Source organism: Ptychodera flava, chromosome 10 (genome assembly GCF_041260155.1).
Source record: "Ptychodera flava strain L36383 chromosome 10, AS_Pfla_20210202, whole genome shotgun sequence".
In the NCBI taxonomy this organism is placed as follows: Eukaryota; Metazoa; Hemichordata; class Enteropneusta; family Ptychoderidae; genus Ptychodera; species Ptychodera flava.
Window position 1 is genome coordinate 31,691,096 of NC_091937.1, and position 21,736 is coordinate 31,712,831.

Consider the following 21,736-nt stretch of genomic DNA (forward strand, 5'->3'; position numbering starts at 1 on the left):
GAACTAAGTTTGACCTCAAAGTGACCTCTGCTGGATGCGATTACCTTTTGTAATGAAGTGATATGGTGGCTTTATAATGCTACCACAGAGAATAGGGAATACAGGGACAGTCCAGACAGTAAAAGGAAATACAAAAGGTGGAAAAAAAACATGGATTGATATGGTAGAAAAATACGGTTTTCATCATAATTATTTTCAGTAGGGTGACTCTGAGGATCTTGTGGTTGAGAAGTACATGGCTGGCTGATTTTACAGATTTGATTTCCCTCACATTGATATTTACCCACCCCTTTCACCACCAAATCTTTGTGCAACCCTATTGTTTTTCTATGAAAAGTTGGACCTCAGTACAGCAAATTAGGGGTGAAAGGGTTCATTGATTTGCCCAGAAAGTTTCAAGAAGTACGTGGCTGCAAAGAGTTTGAGCGTGTGTGGATGGCACTCAGCAGTTTTCGTAGTCTATAATTGGAAGATGTTTTCGCCCTTACTAATGTCACTAATATAGAAAACTGGGGAGTTTGCTAAATCTCTTAATCTCCAGATTTATATTTATCACTCTGAGAAGAGAGCACAGATGTGCAAGTGATATGAGACAGGCATTGTGGAGAGAATTCCTCCGTGACAACTTCTGAGCAGAGACACAAGACATCAATCTCGCGATCCATTTTTCGAAAAAGTGGATTAAATTGTTACCAGACATGATGAGCTCAGCACAACTGAGTAGTATTACATTGGTTCACCCCTTTTACGACCGAAATCGTTGTACAACCCTGTTGTTTTTCTGTGGAAAGTTGGAACTCAGTACAGCAAATTAGGGGTGAATGGGTTCATTCATTTGCCCAGAAAGTATGTCACACAGTTTGGACACAGTTTGACCGTATGAACTGTCGGTGAACTCTGCCAACATGTGAAATTAGACAACAGATTTCATATGTATATATGTTAAAGTTTAAGATAGTTAGCTCAGTGATTAATACAAATCACCATCTGACATTAAAAAAAAATTGCATTTTTGTTTTCCTTTTGTCACCTGAATTACAATTCATATTTGGAACTTTTTTCCTCTTTTTTCTTCCAGCTGATCTTTGCATCTGAATACACGAAAGCCATGAACGAAAACTTCCACGGCGGCCATTTTGCCTGTAACAACTGTGACACCTCACTGACCGGGCACCGCTACATCCTGCGCGACGAACACCCTTACTGTATCAAGTGTTATGAAGACGTATTTGCCAACACATGCGAAGAATGCGGAAAGAAAATTGGAACTGATTTCAAGGTACAGACCTGTAATTCAGTCTGATCTTTTAGTTTGTCTGATTTAAGTCTTAATGTGGATACCAACTGCCATATGCTTTGTGTCCCAGAATGCCACATACCGATTCACTTTGATTTGAAACAGTGATAGCCAGGAATACGTGAACTCAAGGTAGTATGCGCCTCAAAAGTGAAAGACTTAAACTTTTTCTCAAACTTTCCTTAATGAAACTTTCAACCATTCTCATACCAAATCAATAAAAAATCAGGGGTCACGGTAGAAAATTTGACACTAGGGAAACAAATTACGGAACATGGTTACATGTGTGTATATTTGAAATTCAAAATGGCCGCCATCCCTGTGTTAACTCCATGAAGAAAATCTTAAAGACAGTGAAAATCATTCTCCATCCAAGAACTTTAAAATGAGCCCCCACAAGTGGTAGATCAGAAAAGAATTGTAAAAAATTGAGAGTCTGAATATCTGCCCTGAAAGTTTGCAAATGAATACAAATGTTTATAATCTGTGTGATTTTGATTTTGCACATCAGGATTTGTCATACAAGGATCGCCATTGGCATGAACATTGTTTCTTCTGCCAAGAGTGTAAGACTTCACTAGTGGACGCTCCATTCGGTGCTCACGGAGACGAACTCTACTGTGGTACCTGCCATGAACAGAAGTTTGCCGCTCGCTGCGATGCTTGTGGTGATATCTTTAAGTCTGGTGAGTGCATCTTCCCAGAGATAGTCTACCCTCCCCCATAATTCAGCTAGCTCCCTCTTGCCATATGACTGGAATTGGCAGTATCTGTCTATACTGGTATAGATGTTGGTGTGATGTGTTTATGTTTGTATGCATGCAATTGTAGTTGTAATATATGTTAGGATGCATGTCTGTTTGTTTATCTGTATGTATGTATTATGTATGGATGGATGTATGTATGTACGTACGTACGTACATACGCACATATGTATGTATCATGCATGCATGTATGTATGTATGGAAATATGTATGTATACATATATGTATGGTATGTGCACATATATAAGTACATGTATGTGTGTTTGTGTATGTGTGTATGTGTGTGTGTATGTACATGAAGTTTTGATAGAATGAAGTTTTTTAGGCTTACCATCTGACACCTGCATGTGTATATCCATATCTTCCACTCCACTGACTGTCAACGGTTTATCTCCCTTGACAGAATTTACTTCAGTTAGACAGTCCTTAACATGTTCACACCCTCCCCATTCCCCATAAAACAGGTCCACAATCACCAATGATAACAATATGTCTGGGCCAAACCATTGTGATGAAAGGGGTGAAAACAACACACCACACTGCCAGGTGGCAGCATGATTTGTTTCTGAAAGTAAAAAGAAACATTTTGTCAATATCTATGCATTAGGGATGAAGAAAATGGAGTATAAGGGTCAGCAATGGCATGAGCATTGCTTCGTGTGCACCAACTGTAAAAACACGATTGGATCCAATAGTTTTATACCCAAGGAAGGCAAGATACACTGCGTTCCTTGCTATGAAGATATCTTTGGAACTAAGTGTACCAGCTGTAAAAAGGTAAATATGACGACAGCTAGAGCACCTACAGTTGGAATGGTGTCTGTTGAAATTATGGATGAAAAAACCCCACAAGAACAACTTGTTCTTTAAAACTTCATTTGATTTTAACCTGTCAAAATCAAGACAAAAAATATCCCTCTTTTGGCAACTTGAGTTCTAACCAGCATCGTGGTTCCCTGACCCATTTCCCCGGTAGAGGGCGTAGGGAAATATAGGGTCAGGTACCGGGTAGCCATCTTGAACAGAATTTTGTTCAAGATGGCGGAGGTTAGTCACCTGACAGAACGTGCTACAACAAATATGGCTGCTACCATGAAAACGCCGGTCAAAATTCGACTGGATTAGAATTATGTTCGAACACTGGTATCCGAACCAAAAACATTGGCACACGATATGGGAAACATAAACTGGAAGGATTAATCCTGAAGTACGGGGAAAGAGAGGTGATTGAAGGCTGGCTGTGATATCGCAGCAGTACTTGTTGTGTGCATCGAACGCGCTAGGGTCATTGAGGTCATCGCCGACTGTGGCGTGACCCCAATGACCCGATTACGTTCGATACACGCCACAAGTAATGCTGCGATATCACAGCTAATTGAAAGCAAACTTTGTTGGAACTGCGAGCGACGATTGATTTCGATGGATAGAATGGTGTCCGAATTTCGTGAAAAATGCCAGGCATCATGTTGACGTTCTAAAAGTATTAAGAGGTGTGCTAAATCTCAGTGGCTAAATCATGAAGGTAGAAGGTCTTTCTTTCTACCTCCACGGCTTTGTGGTACAAACAAGAAGTTAGTGTCAAGTGAGCCTGGAAGTGCGAAACCCAAGAAAGATGAGAAAAGTTACAATTGTTACTTTCATCCAATCACAGCTTGTTTTATTTTAACCCAATAGCGTCCATGTTTACATTAGCCGGTACCTGACCCTATATTTCCCCAGCCCTCTACCGGGGAATGGGTCAGGGAACCAGACTATTCTAACCACTCCATCTTGACCTTTGACCCATTTGTTTGTTTGCTGGTTCTGTTCTATCAGTGGTATTAATTTCAAGCACTCCTTCACCCATTGACTGTCTTGCATGCCTGAAATTTCCAGCGTCATAAGGAGTTACTGTATTTCATGAATACAGGAATATTCTGGCAAGATCAGATGCCTGTTTTCACATTATGTTTGATATGACAATGTCACTGTATTGTGATAGTTGTAAGGGGTTAAAGGTGAAGATGTGTAATGTACATAAGATATATACAATGTATCCCAGGTCACAAAGGTCAATCATGTGACATTGTACTTATGTTTTCCTCAAATCACGAGTGTACATAACTTTGTATAGGTATTTTCCACAGTGATAGAAGTATACATTTTGATTTTTGATCTGCTCAGGCTGCATAAAGGTTTAGGGATGAATATTATTCAATATCATATATACTGATTGAATTACCCTGTTTCTATCTACATAGCCATGTGAAATACATACTTGTATGTATGCAATGCTTCGCAGCATGTGGGATATCTGTTTGAGTTGTGTGTTCTCCACCGCAGCATGTTTTGATCATGGCAGTGTTTGTTGTTTGATTCCTCCACAGATCATCAGTGCCGGTGGGGTCACTTACCGTGGCGATCCCTACCACAGGGAATGCTTCCTCTGTACTGACTGTCAAAAGCAACTCGCCGGAGTTCGGTTCACCTCCAGGGAGGACAAGCCGTACTGTGCGGAATGCTTTGGAGAGCGTTTCGCCAAGAAGTGCACATCGTGCACTAAACCCATAACTGGTAAGTTTCCAAAAATGTGAAAGAGGAAGAAGTATGGAAGTATGATGTCACTTTTTTAGGACAAGGAGCCAACAAACCAAGTTTTTGTTACCAGCGTAAATTTTATTTCCATGTTCAAAGTCCAATTAGCCACATACACATTTTCTTTAAACTAACCTTTCCCCTCTTCGCATCCCTATATGAGGATAAAGAGGTACAGTAAACAAACAACGGGTTACACCAAAATATGGGAGTGAAAGGGTCTAAGTGAGCGTGAGGCTTCAATGCTTTGTGCACAGTTTTACAAAAATTGCCATACAACTTCTGCTACAAATTATTTTCCATTCAGAAAACAGAACACGTTCAGCTGAACCTCATCGCAGCTGCAATACAATACCATTCATTCTTGTTTTCTCTGAATTTGTCTGCAGGCATGGGTGGAACCAAGTTCATCTCTTTCGAGCAACGCAACTGGCACAACGACTGCTTCAACTGCGGAAAATGCCAGGCCTCATTGGTTGGTCAAGGTTTCTTGACAGACGGAGATGAAATTCTGTGCCCAGCATGTGGACAGGCATAAAAAATACACACCTGTCCATCATCCTTTGCAACTCAACAAAAGAAAGAGCTACGTTTTTTTAAATGAGAGAGCGCCCCCATAGGTTGTGAAGGAGAATGCCTTTGTTTTACCGTTGGCAAGTGAAGCACGTTCCTGAAATCTCTCTCAATGAAAATTGAAAAAGAAAACATACCATAAAGTGATAAGAATGAAAAGTAAAAATTAAGCAACTTGAAAAAAGGAATGGAAAACTACAATAGATGACTGCAGTACAAAACATAGAAGAAAATTTGTGGATTTTCATGAAGTTCAAACTCACTTCCATGTGCACTGAAGAATTTAAATTAAAACTTTTATATTTGCGACTTTAGAATTACATATACAGAGTGTATATGAATAAAATTAGTCTTAATCATTTTAGTAGGATATTGGCATCACACTATCAAACATCACATTTTTTGTGATGTGTAAAATAGACAATGACAATTTTAGCAAAAATTCTATTTTTAAACTTTTAGGATTTTTAAAAACTCGAGTGATTGTACTAGTTTTGGATATTTTTACATAGGTACATTTATATAGTATGGATACAAGTTGATGCTGGACTTGAAATACTTAATCTGTAATTTCGCTCAGTGTTTTTGGTTCACAGTCCTTCATTTTGTAGAGACGTTGTCAAACTAATCCTTGTACAAAATATTCATGACACTTTTTGCGCTCATGATATGTTTTCATAAAAGCTGTTACCAACCATCATTTGAAGTAGTTGTAAATCTGTAAAAAAAACAATATTTATTCTTAATCTCTTGCCTTCAACGGACAATGTGATTGTCTCTGTTTTGTGTAGATGGTTTCAAAAATAGACCAACCTCAATATTGTATTTTTTCATAGTTTGTTAGTGTTTTATGTATATAGCAGCCCCTTCCTGTATCTATGTAGTGATTTATATTGAAGCGATTGCTGCTATCATTTATCCAAAAATTTGTGTTGAAAATCCTAAACCTTCAAGTTTGTGGCATATTTTTTATTTCCTCTCACTGTGTTAAATTCCTTTGAATATGAGACTGTTTCAGTCCAGAGTCAGTACACAATCATTACAATCATACTTGTGTGACAGGTCAGACAAATTTGAAAGGTCAAAAAATGTCCCTTGACCTTTCTGGACTCTACACCAGGCAAACATCTATGTAAATCATTTTCTTGTTGTTCTTATTAAACTATTCTACCAAGAAATTGGTAAAAAATTTCACTGTAAATGTGTTCAACCAGTTAATATATTAATGGTGAAATTTTACCACAGTTTTGTGATAATCATTTGCTTGTCACCTTTCAAAACTCAGAACATTTTATCAACTGCGGAGTGTGTTATTTTTAAGAAAATGCGCTCATGAATGAAACTGTGAAACTGAGTTCACTCTGAAATCAACCAATCAATGGCCAGAAATCTCATAAATTTGCATATCCTGCATCATAAATTGCTGCAGACAAAAGAGAGATTTACAACGGAAAGGTCAACTGAATGTGGGGCAAGTATGCTGCCTCCCCTACTTGCCTTTGAAAGTAGAGTTGTCCAAAATTGGCATTGTGGTGTAGTTAAGAGTGCCTTTAAGGTACAGGAGAGAGACATAGCAACAGAGTTAACAATCTTTCCATTTTCTGTATTCACCCAGTCACCTGTTACCAGATTGTCGCAACTCGGCAATATATTTTTATTTTAAAAAAAATTTTTGTTTGTTTCACAAGTTTTGTTGTCTTTCTATATTACCTTTATGTCATTTTTAGCCTGTGACTATCATACTTGCAGAAAGCAAATTTCTGTATACCAGTCATCATTTGGTGTTGAACAGTCGTATAACATGTGTGGCTTTTTAATAAAAAAATTGTTGAATTTTTCTTTCAAGGGACAAGTAGATAAGATCAATCATAAAAGAGTTCCAAGTAGAAAAGAGTTTTTTCTTGAAAATTTTCAAAACATCTTGAAGAGGTACTTGATGAATTTTTTAAGTGTAGTCTACACTAATGTACAATGCTTCTATATCACAGACACTTCCTGAAATCTTGAGATTTAAAACCCTGGGTGTATCTAAAAAAACACCGGATCTAACTTCCATGATCAAAAACACTGGACTTTCCTTAGGGGGCCTGTTTGTTATCATTTTGGACCCCTTAGGATTACATCAGTTTGTAAAACTGTGCAGTATTGACACAATCTTTATTAATCTTGCCAAAGTCGTCATAAATCTTTTTTGTGAAATTAAAATCTTCCTTTGTTACCTAGACTAAAACCAACTCTACCATAAACAATTGATACGCCTGACAAATTTTGGCGTTCAAACTATCTTTTTAATGAGAAGGTTGGTTTCAATATGAAGGTGTTGAAGCCACGTGCTAGCTTCACCGATTACCGCTTCAAAAAAGTTTAGAACACTCGATACAGACACGTTTCAGTGTGTATATGTAAATGTATACATACATGCGTGCATACATAGATACACACATACGTAAAGCGACATATATATGTATTTACATATACATATATATGTACGTACATACAAACATACATAAATACAAGACATAAACACATACAAACATACATAAATACAAGACATGAACACAGGCAAATACCCACGATACTACTAGTACATATACTTACATCCATTGATTAAGTTTTATTTAATAACTGGATTGTGTCTAAGAATGCTTATGTATTTTCTGGTCAGTCCTTGCTAATGATAGCCAAAGTGGGCATCAATCAAGGTCAGTACAGGGTCAGTAGCATAACTCGGATGACCGGGATTCTGATAAAATCGTTGGTGCCAGTTTCGTGATGCTGCAGACAGATGTAGAGCACATCACTCACCAGTCCCAGAATTTGAATTTTTTGTAAGTTCTTTTTGCATGTCAAATGAATTAGTATTTGGAACTGTTTGTCGGTAAAAACTGAATGTTGTTGGTAAAAACTGAAGAGCTCAGAGTGGTTTGTGTAGTAATATGCTACACATTTTATCTAAACTGTGCGGAGCTGATCTTGATTCCAACTTAAAACAAACTATTCAAACAAAATGCCACGGCACACTTTTTTTCAAGGACAAGCCTTGCACTGTAAAACAACTTTGTCACGTGGACCAAAAATTCCAGCCTGGTCTCTGATATTCAAAAGCCAGTTAATTCTCTGAAATAAACTTCCTTCTTTCCCAACATTTTGTGACTTTCAATTTTTATCAACATTCTGAAAGTAATGTTTTTCATACAACAAAGTACTGCAGACTTGAAATTTCATAATCCTTATAAAAATAAATCAAAATTGTTTCGCAGCAGTTGCAATTGTCTGCATGAAAAAACCCAAACAGTAACAGCCACTGAAAGACATGTCTTTCCCTGGTAACCATTAATTTACATATCTGTTGTTATGCAACTGATTTACATATATCTATCCCCCTCCCCCAGTTTCCTCCTCTGCAACTATCAACTTCCATTTACTAAACCCTTGGCATCCACTCATTGCTCTATTTCCATTCACAACTTGCATATTTAATTCCTGTATTCTATATTCTCCTGCTCTTGAAAAATCCATTTACCTTTTTTATCAAACCCACTAACCTACTTTGTAGGGTGTCGAACATAATTTTTACCCAGACTGCAAAGGTATAAACAAACAACAAAATCTGAAATATTTAAAATTGTGCAAGTAACTTTTAAAAAATGCTAATTTTTGATGGAGGAAAGAATGGTTTTCTAATTTTTCATTTAATGTTTTTGAATAAATCCAGGTAAACTTGTAGCAATAGTAGCATTTTTGTGTGATTAACAGATCCACTTTGCCCTGTTTGAGTCTTACTTTTTGGAAAGTGACCAATTTTGCATGATGCAAGATATTCTGTGAAATAGAAAAACAAACGAGAAAAGATGTTTCAATGCTGCAGCTGGGTGTGAATCTTTAATCGCTGACTCACAAAATTGAAAAAAAAACTTGCATGCAAATCAAAGTGATTGCACTTTGAAAATACCTCACCCTTCAGAAAACCCAAATATGGGGAAAAAGCTGAGATTTGTCGTATCATGTCGCCACAAAAAATAGATACTAAACTTTCCTTTAAATACATCTTCATGCACATGTCCAATGCTTTTAATCAAAATTGTGAAATGTAAAATCATATGCCACACAATCAATAGAAAAAAATTCTCTTTTCATACACTGTAGCCAATACCAGGTGAAAGGTCATGCAAAATGTAAATCATTATCATGTACCCGTCTGCTCTCACATAACGCATAACCTTTGCTTTTCATATCTACGCATGTCAGTGCTGGGAGTAAGGAGGTCGTTGGACACAAAAAATATCCTGATCAAAACTGAGAGTATCAGTGATTTAGTGTGCAATGGTATCACTTGTCAGATTCACTGATGACCTGTTGACATTTTCAACTTTGACCTCTCTGGTGTCGATTTCTTTCCAGCACCAGTTTCCTTTGTCACTTGCCTGACCAAATTTACAACAACCTCCCCTACACTTGCTCTCCTCACAATATTTTCACTACATTTTGTAATTATTTTCTTTTTGCGGATTGTCATTCCTTTACAGCTTTGTAGATGTGTCATTTGTTAGAGTCGCTTTATTTTTGTCTGTTTAAATTGTTTTTTAGATGAATAAATTACACCCTGCTTTCCCACCCTGCAATAATATTTGTAATGTTTTATCATGTCCGTCTTCTGTAAGTATGTGCAGCTTTGTGTGTGTTGCAGAAGAGGATGAGATACAAATATGTTGTCCCTGTATGACTTTTATCAGAACAGGTCATGGATGTATAATTTTTTTGTCTCTTGTTCCTTTCCCTGTAGGACATCTTACTGTGATTTGATAAGTGCAATGATAAATGCAAAACTTCACTCTGTACATTTATAATATGACAGACATGATTTAACCATAGGGGCCTCAGTCTTCAATGATGATGATGATTAAATATTTAAAAAAATACCGTCAATGACGCTGTACCTTCTCTAATGTGTGGCCAGGTCAGGTAATTGGTTGTTGGCATGAAGTTGTTGGTAAATAGTTGATGATGTAGGGCATGAGGTGGGATATGGACCCAAAGAACCCAAAAGATGATTAAATACATCAATCAAAAAAATTCTAAGCTACAGTATAACTGCCTAAAGATAGTTCAATGTGGAAAAAAGTTAAATAATTCAGAAATAAGAATTAACAGTCCAAAATAGTAATGACGCACTTCCCTACTGACCTGAGTGCATGTGATATACACAACCTGGCATCTGTAAATTAAATGTATATCAAGTGATCATTTTAAGTCACTTTTAACTGTTTTTAATGGATTTTCCAAAGAGTCCTGTGGAAATGATGAAAAACGCTTATCTGGTCTTGTGTTTGTAAAACCTCATGGCTGATAATTGTCATAGTATTGAAAAAAAATTGAAAGTGAAGAAATTACTGTTTTTAATAGGCATATTTTCCTTGAAATACATGACCGTGTAAAGAATATATGCTAAAAATGTTTAAGAGTAAATTTCTTTTCAAATAAATAATTTAATCTGTGACCAAAGGATTTTTATTCTTTGAGTTTACAAATTCACACATTGCAATTTGTTCAATCATCTTGTGCAGTGCAAAATTTATAAAATGACTGAAAAACAAAAAAAATTGGCAGAATTACTGTCTTTGTGATGTAAAATTATGGGTTGACATCACGATAATTGTTAATCTGTTTGAAGTACTACTATACTTTAATTAAAAAAGAAAAGTTCATGCAGAAACGGTAACATATATTGTCAGCAATGTAGTGTTAATTTTGACTTTACATCAAAATATGCCTTTGCTGGATACCAAATATATGGCGCGAAATATTAAAATCAGCAATGTTCAGCAAAATCCACACAACAGCATTGATCCTTTTCTAATTTGATTTGATTTGCTTATGTTATCCTTGTATGGCAGTCAGTACAATATGGACTTGAACACAACACAGTGAATAAGTATGCTGTAAATGAAATGGTGAGGCTGCATCCACATGCAGCAATAGAAGTGCCTTTGTCTCTCACCCCTCATTTCCAACCTGTCCCATCCCTGAAAAAATAGTTTGGTCTTATATTTATAATGTTAATAATTTCTGTATTTGTTAAAATGTGCGCATCTCAAAAACTTTTGATCATAAACATTTTCATTGTTTTTTATAGCTGACCAGTCAGTTAACCTGTTTATTTTGAATATTTGCGCATTTTTCCTCAGTATTTGACATTTTCAGAATACCTTCAATCTGTCATTTTCTAAATGTTTAAATGCTCCTTTGTGTGGTCAAGCTTTCCACAAGCATCAAATGTGGTACTTCATATAGGAAGGTCTGCCTCTAGAGGGCGGGCATCATGAACAGTGTTAGTTAGGTATTTCCTCCACATAAACTTCCGATTGTACTGTAAACAATGAACATGGCCGGCGTCCAATTTTCCTGTCTAAAACTTTCACACATTTCCGTTCATATGACTCTGAAACTCCAGGAAACGATTGGGAAGAAAGAGTTATCTTGAAATATTGAGGTACTCGCCGATATTTTGCAAAATTAAATGAGAAAAATGCAAGGAAAATGCCGACAGGCTTACACAATGACCGTTTTCAGACTCAGAGGCATATGCCTAATATGATCATCTGCAGTTTATGCAACCGGCCCATATCACGTGAGGCCATGAGGGGATATCCATGCAACTCAGTACCAAACACTAGCGCACAGCGCACACAGAGTGAGCAAACACAAAGTGAGTACCCCTAACGTCAGCTCAGTAGTCTGTAATAGATCGTAGTCAACTAAGAAACCTTGGAGAAAGGCTTAACACTGTGGCTATGCCGCTAAGTCCCTTTTGATTTTTGTCACAGCTCAAAATCGTTCTCCTACACCTCAACCTGAGCAAACACCCCCACCAGTTTATGATATGACCCATCACAATAGCATGACGTCAACGGATCTTGACAGACGGAAGTCTTGACAGACGGAAGAAGTTGACACCAGCATACTGGTTTTCAACTCTAATACCTTCTCTAGTTAGGCTGTATTGAATTTTGCAGCACATATGTAAATTAGGCTGTATTGAATTTTGCAGTGCATACTTTGTCCCTTTACCCAAGTACTATCAACAACAATAATAATAATAACAACAACAAATTTACTGAGTCCAAAACTATATTTTTATTTTTCTTCATTTTTTAAAATATTTCATCATCATCATCATCATCATCATCGGAGACTGAGGCCCCAATGATTCTATTAGTCTTTGTGATTCCTAGATTACAGTCAATTTCATGAAAGCCCCTGGGCCAGTATCTGTAACTTTGGGAATTTTTTTACTAATTTTTTTCCTTGTAGCAACTGCACTCTTAATCTACTTCCTAGAGCATGATGAATATAATTATCTAGATTTGGAACAAAGCTGTTCATATTATCATAATCAGCAATATTATTGACAATGAAATTGTAGTCCAGATTTCTCTACAATAACAACGGTCACTAACATACAGGATATGTTGAAATTTTAAACAAAGGGTTTTCCATTGTGGCACAGAGAATAGAACAGGAATCAGGAGTTGATATACAAAACAAAAAAATACCAAAAAAAATGCCAAGAGTGACGGTTACTGGGCCTTTTAAAGTCACCGTGGATGCCACCTGTTTGCTTTGCTGCTTTTCTGTTGGAGTGCTTTTCTCTGTTCTTCAAATAGAATCTTCATATCCTCTCCCAGTTTCTTTTTTATCAATCAGTTTAAACATCTCTGTGAAATCATCACTGTCAGCATCATCAAACTCAAGCATCTCTTCTTCAATTTTTTAGCTCATATTTGGTTTTATATATAAATACCAAAAAGAGCTTATATGATGAGTCTGAGTGGCGTCTGTATGTTTTTCCGTAGGAATTTCTCTCTAGCCTCTGCATTCTTTCACAATTTCTGCTCTTCTTTCAGCGACTCTGTTAACTCATCTCTATCCATTGTTTTCAGTCTCTTACTCTTCTTGATGTCACTGGCGCTGCATGATCTTCGTTTCTGTTCCGTTTGACCACTCTGTGTAGCTCCATGCATTTTGAACAGGTGTGACTGACTGATGCTTTGCACAAAAGAGTTTACATTTTTTGTGTCTTAATCTTGTCACTTCTCTCCCAGAAATTTTCCACACTTCTTTCATTCCATTCTTAGTCATTTCTGCGGAGTCAAACCCAGGACATATCTTTGCATGGGAGACAAGGCTGAGTAAGGCATTCATTTCCGTTATGGTTGGTGTCTCGCTCATGAACAGTTCTGAAGGCTGTAAACCAATGTCAAGAAGATTTACACTATGGCTTCCATACTTTACTGTTACAGACAGCTGTCCATGTGTCCTATTAAAATGCACTTCACGTAGAATGGGACAGCCATTTATTGTGTCTTCCGTTTCCGACACTCTTAGCCATACCAAGTGATTTTCCTCTTCAGAACAAATACACCAACCAGCTGGACAGTGAAATTTCAATTGATCCCATGACATCGGACTCCAATCATTTGTGGGTGTGGTCTTCTCTATTTTACACAAATTTTTGTATACCTGTTCTGTATTAGAATATGTACCACGAAGGTAAGCTCTCTTTAGCACAATATTTTTACCCCATATTTCTTGCACCAATTCCCCAAGAGTACTGGCACCACATGCATATTTGATAGATGTGTTACTCTGACAGTCCTTTAAATTACGGATGATGTCATTCAGCTTCACACTGGCATCAGGTACCACACAGTAGTTGTTCATCAGCCTTTAAAATGAGATTTTTTAAAAACTTCAGATTGTCCTGTGCACAAATATGATATTGTAAAGTTCGCATGCACACCCATACAACCAGATGTGAGAATGTTGAAAAGTCTCCCTTGCCACAAAAATTTAGTCAAACCATGGTCCTAGGAAATGGGGTGTTAAATTTTTTTTCATACTCCCAGGGCAGCATAATGTTTTCAAAAATGTGCTCATGCAACGTTTTTTTCTGTATGGCTGAAGTCAAAGCAAGATTTTTTCAGTTGTTTTCAGAACGAGGTGAGTGTGCAAACTTTGTGCGTGTCAAAGTTCATTGATAATCTTGATTTGTGTAACAGTTTGTACATCTATATTTTTCATATAGGGTAGTATGAGGTCAATGAAGAAAATCAATATTAATGCAAAAATGTATAGCATGCAGTCCTTCTAATGAAAAGTCAATACAACGATTGACTGAACAGGTAAAACCCAATCTGATTAAAATCAGATGTAGAGTACGGCCACATCTGTACTTTCGCGGTATTCTCTTGCTGTCGCCTCTCACTATATACTGAGAGGCGACAGCAAGAGAATACCGCGAAAGTACAGACGTCGCCGTACTCTACATCTGATTACAATCAGATGGAGGTAAAACCCACCGATGGAAGAATGAAAGGGGTGGGTGTAATTGGAGGGGTGCCCCCTCCCACATTAGAAAATAAATACACAGACCTAAAAGCTGCGTTTTAATGAACTTTACTTCATGATATTTTAAAGTTCCATAAGCTGTATCTTTTTGCTATTTTTCAGAACTTTTGTTTTGTGGTTTCCCTACACTTCCTGTATTGATTAACAATGATCAATACACACATACAAGCTGTGTTGACAAACAGAATACTCGAAATTTCAGCATGACGAACGGATTAAGGTCAGACACGATAGTTGATGTACAGAAGCAGAGTACTGAAAAACTTGCCACAAGTTACAGCTTATGTCCCTTTAAATTGTAAATTAATGAAATGCATATACAAAATGTCCCAAATGGCCAGTTAATAATTAACTGTAATTTTTTTCACTATTTTATTTTGTATAAAATTCTTGGGTAAGCCTATTAAATTCACGTGCCGCGAGCAATGAGCCGCCAGCCAAAGTGCACGATGCACGATTAGCATGTTAAGCTAGAAATAGGTGCATTTACACTCAAATTTAATTCATTGATTCATTTTCATGGATAAATCAACTTTCGGGCTTCAATGCCGCCTTCTAAATGCATGAACTGGTGACCAGCGAATGTGTGTTTACGAATTCTACATCAAGGGGCATATGCAGAAAGGGACTCAAGAGAAATTATAGGGAGGGAGGGCCAGTATTTTTCAAAATCGCACTGCGCGTAAAATTGTAACATTACAAAATTGATCAGTCAAAATTCTGTACATTAATTTTGTAGACCATATGGTAAGGTTGCTATATTTCAAATATCTAGGTCTTAAGCCATGATAATATTAAGAAGATTTTTACAATATTATTTTTGAGAATTTATGACCTTTGACCTGCCCTATCCCCCTCTGCAACTAAGCTGTGGCTTATCCTACGTAAGAGTCAAAGACGGCTGGTGTCTATTTAACTGTGACTGGTATGGGACACCGACCTTCGACCCTCAAATCATCCTGTACCTCACTAATTATGCACATCTATAAATTATAGGCTAGCTAACAGAGGTCGAGGTCTGAAGTTTAGTGGACAGAGATGATTATGCTAACTAAGATTTCTGCTAAAATATCAAGTGACCAGGATGACATTTGACCTAGCCAATATGGCTATAGGTCTGATTTTTGCTGGACGACCATCATGGGAGGAAAGTGTACAGCAAAAATATCAAGTAACCAGGATGACCTTTGACCTGAATTTAACTTATTTGCCAGTATATTAGTGCAACAGCTTCATTTGGTGAGATAGGCGTCACATTATAAATTAGTAAATATTTGTCAAATAAAATATTATTGATGTTGACTATGGCACTTACAGGGACGACATAACAATTGGGGAGAGTCACTTTTCTCAGCATCATTTTGAAAAATTCGCCCTCCCTCCCTACAATTTTTTTCCAGTCCCTTACCGGCCAGCACATGTTGAATTCGTGAACACACATAATACCACAGTCGCTTGGTGGGCTATTCAGCTCTGGGACTATTCGACCCATAGACGAGTGTACAGAAGCGAGAAACAGTGTTTCTCGCTTCTGTACACTCGTCTATGGGGCGAATAGTCCCAGAGCTAGTGTTTCTCGCTTCTGTACACTCGTCTATGGGTCGAATAGTCCCAGAGCTGAATAGCTGCAGTACAGTAGCTCGAGGTTTTGCCTGAGTATTTGGGTCGGACGGTTTGCCGTCCGACCCAAATACCCAGGCAAAACCTCGAGCTACTGTACTGCAGCTAAGAGCTGAATAGCCCACCAAGCGACTGTGATAATACATATCGCAGGTCACCACTTTATGCACATACAAGGCGTCTATTGAATGTGATTTAACAGTGAAGATGAATCGATAAAGTGAATAAGAGTGAAAATGCACCTATTTCTAGTTTAACATGCTAATCATGCATCGTGAACTTTGGCTGGCGGCACGTTGCTCGTGGCACGCGGCACGTGAATTAGACTGTTGTGTTGAAACACCGTCCGAACTATTTTTATTGTCAACACAGCTGCAGCGATTACTTTCGATTCTAACAGTGGAAGACCTTTCAAAAATTAGAATTGTTAAACTTACCAGAATTTCGTATGGAGACGCACGGAGACAGCGTCACTCATAGCGAGAAAAAGTTTTCCCAAAGATGTGAGAAACTTACGTTACTTCCGGGTTGTCCTGGGGAGTTTGAATTTTGTACCTGTTTCTGTAGCCTCTGTCGGTGTATAGCGGCAAGCGAAATGTGTCATTGTTAATCGCTAAATTACCAATTTTCAGGCCCCATTTCTAGCATGAAAAATGTTAGATGAGAGTATGATATTGGATGTAGAATGGTATGTTCCTTTATTATTGGCAGAAAATGTTGAAACAATTTGCTGACATACAGTGCCAAACTTTAATGGTGGGGCGAGCCTGGCAACTGTTTTTTGCTCACGTGTACACACACTGGAGCATATGTCGCAGCGATGTCTGTCTGTCTGTCTGTCTGTCTGTCTGTTGGTCCGATATCTAAAAAACGGCTAGTCAGATCAGAATCAAATCTGGTACATATAGGCCTATTCAGTTAGCAAATGGCAAAAACTGATTAGTTTTTGGTGGGTGTGGCTTGTATACGTTTTACTCATTTGCATAATTAATGATTTTAGAAAAAACGGATATACATTAAAAACGACTACACACAATTTGATGAGATTTGCTACAAATGTTGATCACACCAAGATATATCAGCAGTGGGAACCATTAAGGGGTGACATGAAAGATAGTTGCTTATTTGCATATTTAATGAACTTTCCTAATTAGGGATATATGTCTGATTTGACTCTATCAAAATTGACCAAACTTTGTATATATATTAAAGATACTATGATTTAACATTATAGAAAGTCATTAAGCGTTTTAACTGCAGCCAATTCCTAATTTGCATATTTATGAACTTTGCTAATTAGGGATATATATTTGAATTGACTGGACCAAAGTTGATGAAACTTGCTACATGTATTGAAGCTACTATGATACAACATTTTTGAAAGTCATTAAACATTTTTACTTCAGCCAATTCCTAATTTGCATATTAAATGAATTTTCATAATTAGGGATATTTATCTGAATTGACTTGCTCAAAATTGATGAAACTTGCTATGTACATTAAAGACACTATAATACAATTTTATTGAAAGTCATTAAGCATTTTCTCTTCAGCCAATTCCTAATTTGCATATTTAATGAACTTTCCTAATTAGAGATATATATCTGAATCAACTTGACCAAAGTTGACAAAACTTGCTACATATATTGCAGATACCATGATACAACATTATTGAAAATCATTAAGCATTTTTACTTCAGCCAATTCTTAATTTACATATTTAATGAACTTTGCTTATTAGGGATATATACTGGGATTTACTTGATCAAAGTTGGCAAACATGCTATGTACATTGATGATTATGCCAGGTTAAAACAATATCAAAAGTCATTTCACATTTTCATGTCAGCTAATTTATAATTTGCATGTCTAATGAGCTTTCGCAGCTCGGCATATATGGCTTGAAGGACTTGGCCAATGGTAATTACACTTGCTATATAAAGTGGTGATACAATGACAGCAGTAAAAGAACTTTAATATTTTTATTTCAGCTAATTACATGTTTGTATACTTCATGACCTAATCGGCGGTGATTATTGTTCATTATGTTGATCATAATACTTTCAATGAAGTTGCAAACATGTGGCAAAGGTTAAAATTTACGCATAACTGCAATATATAACGCGACACGTGAGCATTTTCAGTTCATACTGGTTTATTGATGACTACGTCATGCTGGGCCCATTCGTTCAGTACAGCACTGCTATTGGTTCGATTTGAAATGCGCCCATTTGCCTTAAATCTAACGCGGGGTCTTTTAAATCTGGAATGTAAGCAACGACAAGTACATGAAGTAGCGCTGAAAAACCTGCTGATTTGTCGACTTTTCATTGGTAAGAGGTAAAAAATGTTTGAGTAATATTGAGAAGGACATTAGCACATTAGCAAAGCACATTAGCTTTGACCCTACCTCGAATTTTACCACTTTCGATGCTTGCTAGATGCATTATTGGCGATGGAAAGAAAGTGTGTGAAAATGAAGATACACCCCTTGTGTATAGTTACGCTGTATTGAATTTTGCAGTGCATACTACTTTGTCCCTTTGTGCAAGTACTATCAACAACAATAATAATAATACAACAACAACAACAAATTTACTGAGTCCAAATATATATTTTTCTTTTTCTTCATTTTTTGAAATATTTAATCATCATCATCTGATTAGCTGTGGAAACCAGCTATTTGTTGTCGGGGTAGCGTGCGTCGCTATGCGGGTCATCAAAAGGTCAACACCGCCACGGATATCACACATCATCATTATCATCATCATCATCATCATCATCGGAGACTGATCATCATCATCATCATCGGAGACTGAGGCCCCTATGGTTGCATGACATTATTGCAAATTCATGAACCCGTAGACCATACACATACGCTGTGGCATATAAATGATTATTTTTTGAAATCAATCAAATAGTCCATAATTCCACGACTACTTCAAAGTGATATTGGGTCAGACGCGATCGAATATTTGCTCTTCTTCCCGATAGAGGGCGCGCTTCTAGACAACATGCCGACTTGCTTGCCGACATCAAAAGTCATATTTACGGCAAGGATGAATCCCTTGAGCACACTTTTATTTAAATAAAAATATATAAAAGAAATTTCAAACTAAAAATAGTCGTGTTTATATAAAAACCAGTGATAGCAGATATTGACCACAACAACAATGTACAAAATCAGACATTGTTTTACTTATTCACTTCATTTCTGTGAAATATACTATTTTGAAAACAAGATATTCATTTCTTCTTGGTGGGAATACGGTCATCCTTCAATCTATATCATACAACTGCAATGCTATTTGTCTTCATGGATGAACACAGTGCATTTTCTTGGAATAGGGACAAAGTTTATTCGGTCAATCACAGAACTGAATGTAAAATTATGTTAATAATCGCTCTTTAGACATTGTCGCTGTGTTGAGGAAGCGCCTTTTGGTCTTTTTCGGAATGAACGAGTTTTCACCACCCCAACGGAATATAATTTATTCGACCAATCTTTTTTCCGTCTTAAAATAAAAAAATAGCAGTTGAAATAAGGTAATTTTCAGGATTGAATCAGATCACATAGTCATTAATTTACATTAAGATTCGATTGGATAGGATTTCAATATTTTGTTGTGTTCTCTGTACACTGTATTTCTGAATTGCTAATTACACGTTCTACAAATAAGGTAATCAATCATGTAACCTGTTATGAAGGCTGACGGTTGATTTCAACAACGATTGTATTACCGGATAGCAAAGTCCTTCATAACGGGTCAGATTATTGGTTCATTTGGAATTACTTTCCCACGGTATCCAAGGAAAACGTACCCCACTTGAAATTCGGTTCGAGACCCTGTAGGCGGACTGGTCGAAAATTGCCGATTTTCGTCGATATGGAAGAATGATACGTACAAAAAAGGGCTCATAGTGCAAGACTGTAATTTATGATATTTCACACTATGCCCATTTTCGTGTCTTCTACAGTAGATTAAGCGTTACCATGGTTACTGTTTGTGAGCTAAAATTTGTGTGCGTGACCCAGAGGGCTGTCAGGCTTGCATCCATTGGAAAAGTTATGCCACGGGGTACCGAGACATCTGGTTGTTGTTATTGTTGTTTGTATTGTTGTTTATGCCTATTAGTCATGTTTTTGATGACCAATAAAATTCAACGAACATAACTGTTGTGCCGTTGTTGGTTCAAACGTAAAGTGGATGTCATACGGAACGCTACAAGGACACTATCATTATTTGACCCGATACAGCTCTCTGCCAACGTTGTTGTTTGTATCAGTGTTTATGTTTATAAGTGGTGTTGTTTTTGTTGTTTTACCTCCCTGCCAACGTACACTCTCTTCATTTACAGTACTTTTAAAAGTATATGAAGAGAGTGTACGTTGGCGCATGCGAGCAGGCCAGAGCACAAGTGATCTTGATGGTGTGGTTCGATAATAATACTTTGCAACTAAGAGCATGAAACGGAAAAATAATGGTTTTGTAATCATTGCGTATGTACCATTTGGCGGGGCTGTAGAGGTACTCGTATTTGGAAAAGGTGTTGATTGTTTTTGCTTCTCTCCTCAGTACAGTTGTGTAAAGGTAAAATTTTCAGTGGTACAGATTTCTTGTGTAAAACCAGATTTTTCTCCAGGAACAGGAAGCATGCTTCTTGATGAAAATTCCACAGAAAGGATTGCTTACAGATATCGGAGGCTAAATTGACCGCTATTTTGCATGTTCATTATGGTAAACCACAATGCAAGGGAAATCATCAAAAGTGAGATTCAATCCAGATGTTATAAATTTCAAGTTCTTTTCCCTGTTTGCATATCCTGAAAAATATTTATTCTTCTTTCTGAATGGATGATTTATTCAAGTGACGAAAGTTATACGTAATGCATTAAAAAGCATGCAGAAATCGATGAAGTTCGTTTTTAACTCGTATATAATTTTCAAGTTCAAGGATAAATATCAGTTCTTTTGTGGCACCATTCAAAGGAGAGGTTTCTCTCCATGCTTGTTTAGCGATTTACCATAATTTTGTCGATTTAATGAAATGATGAAAACAAGTTACTCGTTTGACTAAGAATCTATAATTGTTTCTCTTTCATTCCTTCAAACATCAAAGATAAAATGTGATTAGAAAAGCATTTCTTAATCACTATCACTTTATTATTGCATAGCAAACATTCCATTTCTTTCCAATTATGATCATGTCACATTAGGCCTATATGACCGCTGTGGTTTTATGTTCCGTAATCATATAAAAGGGACAGGGAGCCCACAATTATCAAAAAAAAAAAGAAGAAATAAAAACTATTACTTGAAGAAACACGTGTCAAGGAAAATATATTTCATCCTAATTTAATCCTGTCTGCGAAACCGACTTTTTGCTAAATTTGGACCCGCATTGAATGACCATCACAAGCTTACTCTGCGGGATAGTTGTACCTCACGGTACGGTTACGTTACGTACACAGTTTTATAATAAATTTTGTCATAAAAAT

General features: G+C 36.9%; 1 protein-coding gene across 3 annotated transcripts in view; it reads left to right on the forward strand.

The window, feature by feature from the left end:
* LOC139142526 (four and a half LIM domains protein 2-like) overlaps positions 1–8,351 on the forward strand; it is a 63,971-nt gene extending 55,620 nt beyond the window's left edge. For all 3 annotated transcript variants that reach the window (XM_070712482.1, XM_070712480.1, XM_070712481.1), the window contains exons 6-10: positions 1,079–1,279; positions 1,809–1,983; positions 2,669–2,838; positions 4,428–4,614; positions 5,025–8,351. In XM_070712482.1, coding sequence (XP_070568583.1) covers positions 1,079–1,279; positions 1,809–1,983; positions 2,669–2,838; positions 4,428–4,614; positions 5,025–5,173 — 882 coding nt within the window. In that variant the 3' untranslated portion in view covers positions 5,174–8,351. The remainder of the gene's footprint in view (positions 1–1,078; positions 1,280–1,808; positions 1,984–2,668; positions 2,839–4,427; positions 4,615–5,024) is intronic.
* The last annotated feature ends 13,385 nt before the right edge of the window (positions 8,352–21,736 follow it).